This window comes from Priapulus caudatus, unplaced genomic scaffold, assembly GCF_000485595.1.
Source record: "Priapulus caudatus unplaced genomic scaffold, Priapulus_caudatus-5.0.1 Scaffold129, whole genome shotgun sequence".
In the NCBI taxonomy this organism is placed as follows: Eukaryota; Metazoa; Priapulida; class Priapulimorpha; order Priapulimorphida; family Priapulidae; genus Priapulus; species Priapulus caudatus.
The window spans coordinates 503,313-513,648 of record NW_014577190.1 but is presented as its reverse complement, the minus strand read 5'-3'; the positions used below and the strand labels follow the sequence as shown (position 1 = coordinate 513,648).

General features: G+C 42.9%; 3 protein-coding genes across 9 annotated transcripts in view; 2 read left to right on the top strand and 1 right to left on the bottom strand.

Moving 5' to 3' along the window:
- The window catches only part of LOC106805846 (probable splicing factor, arginine/serine-rich 7), a 25,063-nt gene extending 22,625 nt beyond the window's left edge, over positions 1 to 2,438 (bottom strand). For 2 of the 6 annotated variants that reach the window (XM_014807613.1, XM_014807615.1), the window contains exon 1: positions 2,203 to 2,437. The gene's annotated coding sequence lies outside the window, so the exon portion shown is untranslated. Of the gene's footprint in view, positions 1 to 2,102; positions 2,147 to 2,202 lie in introns of those variants that run through there. The other 4 variants (XM_014807617.1, XM_014807614.1, XM_014807611.1 and 1 more) reach the window with 4 other exon arrangements.
- A 297-nt stretch (positions 2,439 to 2,735) lies between these two features.
- Positions 2,736 to 4,093, top strand: LOC106805847. The gene is made up of 2 exons (XM_014807618.1): positions 2,736 to 3,353; positions 3,481 to 4,093. The coding sequence occupies exons 1-2, from the start codon at positions 2,805 to 2,807 to the stop codon at positions 3,904 to 3,906; spliced, it is 975 nt and encodes a 324-aa protein (XP_014663104.1). The 5' UTR covers positions 2,736 to 2,804; the 3' UTR covers positions 3,907 to 4,093.
- A 4,305-nt stretch (positions 4,094 to 8,398) lies between these two features.
- The window catches only part of LOC106805837 (breast cancer metastasis-suppressor 1-like protein-A), an 8,048-nt gene continuing 6,110 nt past the window's right edge, over positions 8,399 to 10,336 (top strand). The window contains exons 1-2 of one of the 2 annotated variants that reach the window (XM_014807595.1): positions 8,399 to 8,536; positions 9,344 to 9,409. The gene's annotated coding sequence lies outside the window, so the exon portion shown is untranslated. The remainder of the gene's footprint in view (positions 8,537 to 9,343; positions 9,410 to 10,336) is intronic. The other variant, XM_014807594.1, reaches the window with a different exon arrangement.

The following is a 10,336-nucleotide window of genomic DNA, read 5'->3' as shown; positions in this document are numbered from 1 at the left end:
TCTGCCGAAATTCCGTTACCGACACTTTTTTGGTTACACTCCCTCCCGCGTAAGGGATTTCTCTGAACTATGTTTTTACCAAAAAAGCAGGGGTATCAGCAGAACTAATAAGGGTTTAGTTCATCAGTTCAGCTGTTGGACTAAGCCATGGCAGGTAAAACTAAGACAAAAATTTATCTGAATTGTAATTCCGTTACCGTGGAATTGCCCAAATGTCGTCTTTTCGCATGGCGCCCAAAACAAAGATTGCAGAGCTGAGAGGTAGAGGAGCCTTAGGGTGTGGAGAGGGAGGCAGAGAAGCCATTAAAATATTAAATCATCTACTATTTTGCGCAGTTTTCGCTGTTTTTGGCTCCCCTTGTTAAAAAATCCTGGCTACGCTACTGTTTTTGGGTGTTTTCTGATCATATTATTATCAGAGTGGCTATATGCCCGGCAGCTGGCATATATCTGACGGCTGCCGGGCACGGTCTTCAATTTCCTAAATGCCCGGCAGTTTTTAATTTTCAGCGTTTCATAATAAGGGTTAGGGTTAGGAAATACCAGGCATTTAGGAAATCGAAGACCGTGCCCGGCTGCCGGGCATATAGCCACAGCGTATTATTATGTGATTGAAAATAGGAGATTTGGGGATATTTTTTGGGACAACCAGAAATTGTTGCGGACAACCCGATTGCGGACAACCACATTTTTTTTCTTATTTCTAGCACTGAATAAGTGCATAGTCATGCACACAACATGCACACAGCAACATGTAAACCCGGCCCCCAGGCCAGGCATGGTCGTTACGTGATCAGCTACCTCAAATGTCTGCCCCTCTACTGCAGCCTGTGAACGAGGATTTTCTGTTCTGGTACACAAAAACAGATACACTGTATACTTCGCTCAACTTAACAGCTCACATAAGCTGCGTTCACACGAGGATTTTAGTTCCGTACTTGAGCGTTCACACGCTAAAATATAAGCGGCTTATTCAGTACCGTACTTAAATATGCGGCTTGCTTAGCGCGGAATCATATTCCGTGCCAACTAAGCCGCGTATATTCGGCACCACGCTGGCCGCGTATTGTCTGTTGTGTGAACGTATTCGAATTGCGAAACTGTAGCGCGCTAACCTAGACTGGTACCCGTTCGCTGCACGACGTTAGTGTAGCGTGTGGAACTGTCGACCGGGTACCAGTCTATATTATACCTAGCTAGCTCAGCCACGAATCTCGTGTATCTCGTGTGAACGCATTTCAGCCGAACTCAGCACCAACTAAGTACGGAACCAGCGAGGCCGTGTATACGTGTGAACGCAGCTTATATAGGGTTAGTATATAGCCCACGTAGTACGTAGGCCTTCAGTTGCCGCAGGAGAGTGACTATTGGCCCGACGGTCGAGTGTATAAGAAAGGCTAGCTATTCGCCCGACAGTCTATAAGGATATGAACCAGTCTACGAGAGTTTATCCTCGCGCGAGATCTCGCAATATTGCCATTTTTAGAATTTCCGCGCCACTGCTTCCATTGTTAGGGTTACCGTTAGGGTTAGGGTTAGGGATATTTCTTGATATCAAGAATTGTATTTCTTGATATCAACAACTGAACAAGATGGTCGGGCGAATACTACTATCAGGAGTGTATCAAAATTGATTTTGATACACTACTAGTACTATTACTAGACAGTAGCAACATACACACCCGACGGTCGGGCGAATAGACAGTAGCAACATACACACCCGACGGTCGGGCGAATAGACAGTAGCAACATACACACCCGACGGTCGGGCGAATAGCCTCGGCCGTTGCCGCAGGCCTGCACGTGCCTTTACACTGCACGTACTGGCCTAGTCCGAGATTCCTCTGACCAGTCCAATGCCCACACCGACGATTTTGGTGGATTTGGCCTACGCTACAGTCAGACTCAGAGTACAGTTGCCGCCACAATTGACAAGCCTTCGGTTCACACATGTTCTACCATTTATACAAATTAACTACCCCGAAACCTATATAATATTAAGAAACAACAACTATAGTGCCGATAACGATACGTATATATACTTTCCAGGTAAGATAATACTGATATTAGGCTTATAAACACATTTTATTTCGTGACTGCACCTTTCAATTTACTCTACTTCGGCGTGTTGATCGAGAACGAGCGGCTTTCTCGCGCGTATCGAATAGTATCGGGCTTTATTGTTTCGCTATCTTTACCTACCTATTTCAATGGGATGACTTTTCATTTGCTAATGAAGTAAAATTCCAGATGAATAAGTATTTGGTCATTCTTCTTCTTCTGCCGTTGTAACTGTTGGCAAACACATTCTATATCTGAGAGCATCAAACAGATCACACGTAATGGCCCTGTCAGTGTCAGGCTAGCTGTCACACCTTGACTATTTAGTCGACGTATCAAAATTTCTCTAAAACGCTGGCATACGCTGAACTATCGATGTTTTTTCAATTTTGGGCGTATACATAGCGTATTCATAACGAGTTGGACGTATACATAACGTATTAGTAACTTATATAGAACGTTTCGATAACTTATAGATAACTTATACCAACGAATGCTTAGCGTGTTGCCGGCGTTGACAACTTATGCCCAACGATAGTCTAACTTATGTATAGCGCGCGGCAGCGAATCGCCGACGATCACGTGTCGTAGCCTATAAAAAGGCTGCCGCTCGACGATTCAAATCATAACCGCACTAGACATCGCAGTATCAACATCACCGTCGCAGTATCAACATCACCATCGCAGTATCAACATCACCGTCGCAGTATCAACATCACCGTCGCAGTATCAACATCACCGTCATGCCGAAGAAAACTTTGAAGAACGCTGCCAAGAAGTCTCGTGGCCGTGGGCTTGGACGTGAATGCAAGGAGGATTCATCATCACCCACACCCTCACGCTCACCCTCTGATGGAGATGATGCAGGTTCGAACGCCTCTCGGGCATCGTCCGTGGCATCGGTAGCTGCGTCCGTGGCCTCCACCTCCTCTCAGCCAACCCTTGCCAAGAAGAAGAGGGCCAGGAAGACACAGTTTTGTCTTGATGTCCAAGAGGAGCAGCTCATGTGTGATTTCCTTTGCGAGAACGTCATCCTCTGGGACATCAAAAAGACTGACTACCGGAAGGTGGACAAGAAGACAAAGCTCTGGGAGGATCAAGCCAAGGCCATGGGGAAAACTGTCGAGCACCTTCAAGGGTGGTTCAAGTCCCTGCGAGACATCCACACCCGTCTCGACAAGAAGAAGAGCGGTGACGGCGCCCCGGAACTGACAGAGAGGGAGCAGTGGGTGAAGGCAAACTTCGGCTTCCTCAAGACTGTGGTCCGCCATCATGCTGAGCCCGTCAACAGTGTAAGTATAAACAAATATTAATATTAATATTAATATTTATTTATATTAATTTTATTGTGATTACAAATCATTGAATTTGCCTTGTGTTTTTGCTTTGTATTTTACTAATCAATTGCCATAATTGCAGGTGAAGGCAACCATTGCAGCACACAGCGGGGACCTCGAGGCTGCCGAGGCTGCATGTGCAGCTATTGTGGTTGATGACGACAGCAAGCCCTCCACTGTCCCCTCCTCATCCTCACAGCGCAAGAGCAAGCGTGGCCAGGACGATGACCAGTTGCTGCAGTCACTCCAGAAGAGGGTGCACGAGTCTGGGGAGCTCCTCAAAGGTATCGCACAGCCTCAGCCCATCACAGCTACTGCAGCCTTTGCCAACTACGTGCATGACAGCCTGGTCAGCATGTCCAAGCGCAAGTTCCGGAAGGCACGGTCACGCATCAACACCATCCTCAGTGAGCTGATGGACGAGGAGAGTGATGAGGAAGAACCTCCCAGAGTCCCCACCTTTCCTGTCCCTGCTTCCGTGCGACCCAGTTCATCACCAGCTACCTGAAGACACATCCACCACCAGAGAAGAACTAAATACAGTGACAGTGACAGTTGTGTGCTTCTCAGGATAAGCAGAGACAGTGTTTTGGCCATTTTTGTGCCATTTTGTATATACATGTACATGTATGACCATTGTTATCATGTACCATTATTTTTCAGATTAGCACTAAATAAAAGTTGCATAAACTCTTGATGTTTGTTGATGTTATTTTTAATATTTAATTCATAAACAATAATTAACAATAATAAATTACTTATGGCTTTATTCCTTATGCCCTTATCCTTTGTATGTCAATGAAAAGTAGTTGCTTAATATATATTTTGTGTCTATCTTTAATAGCTTTTATTTAATAAGTGTGGACATTATCCTTGCTCATAAATGAAAACAAAACAACTGTTAATTTATATATAATATACAAACAAAGTGATACGTTTATTTATTTAGATAATAAGATATTACAAATTAACAAGAAAAATTATAATTGTTGAATATTTACAAATTGTACATGTATGGATCAAAGTGCATAATTGAAAAATAGCTTCTTCTACGATGTTTATTTCAAGAGGAATCTTATTGTCTCTGAGGTCCTTTATTGCCTAAACAAGGCAGTAATACAAATATCATCTAGATCATCCTATCTTGCCACGGAACTGCACCAGCTGGGGAGTTAACCCAGTGCTTGAAGAGATTCCTCTGTTTCTTTCCGTCCTTGGAGGCAGTGTTGGGTCCACTAGCTGTCTGTGTATCCTCCAAGTGACGTTCCTCTCGCCATGCTCCTGGAACAAAGTCGCGGTTCTCATTCTCTTCCCGGTCAAGTCGCTGGTTCTGTAGTCCGGGGTACCTGCAATTTGAATTTGAAGTTGAATTTATTTACTTATAAAACGCACCTATAATAAAAACATATTCTAAGGCGCTGTACAATGAAAAGTAATATAATGATACATATAAAATTTAAGGTAAAATCATATAAATTCTATAGGCTAAAAGTTAAAATGCATTGTATACTGTATAAAATATGCTATGTAAACATGAATTACCTGGTCCTCATGAGGTTGTGCAGGATCAAGCATGCTTTGACAATGAGCTTGACAGTGGAGGGGTGATGGTTCTGCATGGTACTTAGCAGAATCTGGAATCTGTTAGCTAGGATGCCGAAAGCATTTTCTACTACCCTTCTTGCTCGGGAAAGCCTGTAGTTGAAGATGCGTTGTTCATTCGTCAAACCCTGGAGGCTGTATGGTTTCATCATGGTTGGTCGTAGGGCGAAGGCATCGTCACCGATAAAGAAGTATGGCACATCCTGGTTGTCGTTGGGAAGAGGCTCAGGGTCAGGGAAACTTAGGGTACCGTCTTCAGCGCATTTCTTCAGCTCACAGTCATTGTATATCTGCGCATCTGATGCTGATCCAGTACCACCGACATCTGCCCAAATGAATTTGTAGTCAGCATCCACAAGCGCCATCAGAACAATGGAGTAGAATCGTTTGTAGTTGAAGAATTTGGACCCACTCTTTGGAGGACAGTGGCAGGCCACGTGCTTCCAATCAAGTGTCCCACATGTATGGGAAAAGTTCCATCTTTGGAAGAACTTGTCAGCTATGGCGCGCCAACCATCAGGACTTGGGCAAACCAGCACCTCATTCACGTATTCGTCAATAATGGCTTAACAGACTTCTCTGACTACTAGGGACTGGGTGTTGTGAGGGACCCTCCATCCGAACTTCATCGAGGCATAATTGTTCCCAGAGGCAAGGTGACGCAAAGTCAGGGCCAGCTTCATGCCAGGCTCAAGCGGATCCCTGTAGAAGGTGTACTGCTTAGTTATCCTTGGACCCACTCTGGCTAGCAGCTCGTCGAACATCACTGGGGGCATACGCAGGAAGTTGGTAAAGGATGCATGGTCCTCGTTACGGAGTTCCACCATAAGCTGGTCATACATGCCAAACTGCCGTGGCCTCCCGATCCATGGTCTCACCCAGTTCACTTCTTCTTCTTCTGGCTCTATTGGCACGCAACTGATACAGTGTCCAATCGATGGGGTCATGCTGATGTTGGAGGACAGCTAGTAGGTATTCTCGTCTCAGCTTTGCCGGATCCTCTATCTCTCGGATGACATGGACATCTGCTCACCATGAAGTCTTGGGGAGTACTGACGAGTTCCTCCTGTGAACCCCATTTTTATATACCAATTCCCCTAAACGCCCTGTCACACATTGACGATTTAGACAGCGTATGCCGGACGTATCAAAATTTCTCTAAAACGCTGGCATACGCTGAACTATCGATGTTTTTTTCAATTTTGGGCGTATACATAGCGTATTCATAACGAGTTGGACGTATACTTAACGTATTAGTAACGTATATAGAACGTTTCGATAACTTATAAGATAACTTATACCAACGAATGCTTAGCGTGTTGCCGGCGTTCACAACTTATGCCCAACGATAGTCTAACTTATGCATAGCGCGCGGCAGCGTATCGCCAACGATCACATGTCGTAGCCTATAAAAAGGCTGCCGCTCGACGATTCAATTCATAACAGCACTAGACATCACAGTATCAACATCACCGTCGCAGTATCAGCATGCCAATACCATTTTTATATACCAATTCCCCTAAACGCTGCCAATACGCCATTATACGGTAGCTGTAAGTTAGAAACACGTTCAGTAAGTTCTGTGGTCGTCCGGAACACGTCAAATACGTCTACATACGTCAATATGCGTTGGAGATAAGTTACACATAGGTTCAAAGCACGTTACTCATAAGTTAGAAATAAGTTTTGGGTACGCTAGACATTATCTCGACGTATTTCGACTTATGAGTAACTTACAAGTAACGTGTGTGAACGTGTGTCAACGATCGCATAACTTACCTACAACTTATGGCCCGCGTATGCGGGACGTATGGGCATACGCTGGCATACGTCGGAAAATTTTGAGCATGCTCAAAATTTTTAGGCAACCTCGCCGTACTACGACGTATACCAGCGTGCTTCAGCGTGCTCTTAACTTATACAAAGCTTACCTATAACTTATTCGACGTACGCCACCGTATTCACCAAATTTTTGATACGTCCGGCATACGCTGGCTAAATCGTCAATGTGTGACAGGGCCATAAGTTACACATAGGTTCAAAGCACGTTACTCATAGGTTAGAAATAAGTTTTGGGTACGCTAGACATTATCTCGACGTATTTCGACTTATGAGTAACTTACAAGTAACGCACGAAGGGTCGTTGTCGTATAGAGTACTACATATATGTACCCGAGGTAACTATCTGATATGGTTAGGGTTAGGGTTACCTGTTACCTGGTACCTATTAGGGTACCCTATACGACAACGACCCCTTCAGCCCAAGTAACGTGTGTGAGCGTGTGTCAACAATCACATAACTTGCCTACAACTTATGGCCTGTGTATGCGGGACGTATGAGCCATACGCTGGCATACGTCGAAAATTTTGTGCATGCACAAAATTTTTCTACGACCTCGCTGTACTACGACGTGTACCAGCGTGCTCTTAACTTATACAAAACTTACCCATAACTTATTCGACGTACGCCAGCGTTTTGGAGAAATTTTGATACGCCGGCCTAATCGTCAAGGTGTGACAGGGCCATAAGGAACCTGCAACCGGCCCACTTATCAATCTGTGAAGTAGCAAAATTTGTCGTAGCCTCGCTCAGGACTACTTGCTGGCTTATATTTGTCAGAAGTGCCTCAATTTATGTCTTTCAATCTGTAGCATGAATAAAGTGTGTCGTGTATGCGCTGAAACTAGAAAAAGTATTTTTAATTAATTTCTGTGCGATGCTGTTTCATAGGGCTGCTCCCTATTGATGCCCTGTAATGTACTGTACTGTAGTGTTGTTGTCATATAAAATTATAAATATATATAGACACTATATTATGGTTGTTGTAATGTACACCGCGTCTACATATTATTATTGGCGGTAATGGGTTACCTGTGCGAATAAACCATTTTAAATTGACTACGTCACGAATTTTCCATGGTAAAATTTGTAAAAAAAATTGTCATTTTTTTACATTAAAAGTAAGAACTATCGATACTAAATACATTCTCAAACTCTCACCTGATAAAAATGTTTTAATTTGCAAAAATCAAGACGATTTGGTAATTTCTGTTGTTGAACACTATTCCCCCAGTACTGTTCAGATACTGGCGTCTCTCTGTTTTTCACCGGCAAATTAGGAGGTATATAAGCATAAAAAGTAAACAGAAACACTAATTGTATTTTCATACATTTTATTTTGTACAAATAACACACAAATTAGACTGGTACCCGGTCCCACCTATCGGCTTAGGTACCCATCGAGTAATCGAGGCGGGAGCGAGTACCAGTCTACATACAAATATACTACTTCATCACTACTTCATGGCGCTAGAAATTCGTGACGTAATCACTTTAACGATACGTCCCGATACATACAGTTTAGCTGTTCTGTTGTTTCGCTCGGCACTTGTTTTCAACTCGGCCAGCAATGCTTCCGATTATAAACAACACGAACGTTTGATTATGACTTGCTTATATAGTTATAATGATTTACACTAATAAATATTCATACAGATGACAAGAAATTAAACACATCAAAACAGAGGGTTTCAGCGTAAGTATTACTGAATTGTCCATTTCTTGCTTTCGACTGTAATCGGAGACCGCTCACGGCTCAGCCTCATGCCACGGCGTTCTCCCGGGCCCCGGCAGATCATTAGGGCCTACTCGATACAATTCATTACGAGCCATTAAATTACAATACTCAATGACAATAGTCTAGTCACTAGACAGTAGTCAGTACAACCTGCTCGCTCAGTCGCTGCGAAGCAAAGCCACATGCACTTAAGCGGCCCGTTTACTTTCAAGTTTCAGTAATAAAATAATAGTAAACAACGGAAATAATAATATTATTTGCTACCACTAGTCACTACCACCAGTCTTAATGATTATTAACTCTATCGCCTGAGGCTGTGCTAGTACTAGTACTAATATACTAACACTGTGCACAAACTCATTAAACACTACACAGAACAAGTGAGCGCCTAATTCAGACGACGCTCGCTTCAATCAGTGCCATCACGTTTCACAGGACAAATGCAGAATCAACTGCCCTAGTCTGTGCGAAGCTGATTGTTCTCGTTTGAATGATCTACTCTAGTACAATAGAAGTTGTACAGTCGATATTGTGGTAATCTGTAACACTCAGGATGATGAAAACAGATTATTGTTTAAATAGACTTCTGTTGAGCTATGTTACTTACATGATGTAAGCCCATAGCCCAATCAGGCTCTGCGACTGTTCTACACACGTTCCTAGCTACATACTTGGCAATAGCGGGCATGTGATTAATAATGCTGTGGAAGTACAGAGAAGCGGTAGGAGCCATCAGAAGTTTGGTATTGTTACATTTTGTTACAGCACTTTGTTAGCTGCAAGGTTTGGTTGCTGCATTAACTTGTGACCTTCTCGCCACGTAGTAAGAAGGTAAGTTGTGGCTAGTAAGCCCAAGGATAAATCATAACCTCCCTGTGCAATTTACTCAGGCTGCACCTGCAACTTGACGAGGTTGTGGGCATTATAATGCTACTCTGATGGGTTGCATATTTGTATCTAGGCAAATCCATGAGAACATGCAATGGTAATTTCATAGATTTAAGCCATTTTAATAATTGAGTGATCTAGTGAATAAACATGAATTATGTTTAATAGCAATTTGAATTGGCTACATTATAGCCTACCACTTGCACTACCTAAAACAGCAATCGGTGTACTTCCCAACAACTTAATAACTATACAGCTAGTTAGTTTAGAAAGTGTAACAAAGTGCTGGAAAAGATCTAGATTCAGATTACAGAATAATTACGAAGTGTTTAAAAATATCACAGTTACCTATGATTGTGCACAGTGCTACCCTATCTAATAAACTACTATCTTGCATTACAGAAGTAATGTTTCTGTTGCAATTGCAATAATATATATAGTGTAAGCGTGCAACAGTGGAGCCGCGAGAGCAATGGCGCCGGCAGCGTATATTGTTGCACGTAGGATTTGACGGGAAACTGTCGGCAATAATAGGTGAAAGAGAGTATAGAAACATTTAGAATTTGATAGTAAATAGATTTCTTATTTAGTTAGCATTATATTTTATTGAAACGCTTCAAGTGCCTGTGCTCTGGGCAGGAAACTGACAGCACATTTTAAAACTGCAGTAACCAACTTGTTAGCAGCTGGCTACATAATGCAGTGCTCGAAATAAGAAAAAAAATGTGGTTGTCCTGCGGACAACCCCGGCATCAAATCGGGTTGTCCGCAACAATTTCTGGTTGTCCCAAAAAATATCCCCAAATCTCCTATTTTCAATCACATATATAATATGATCAGAAAACACCCAAAAACAAGGGTGGGCCAAAA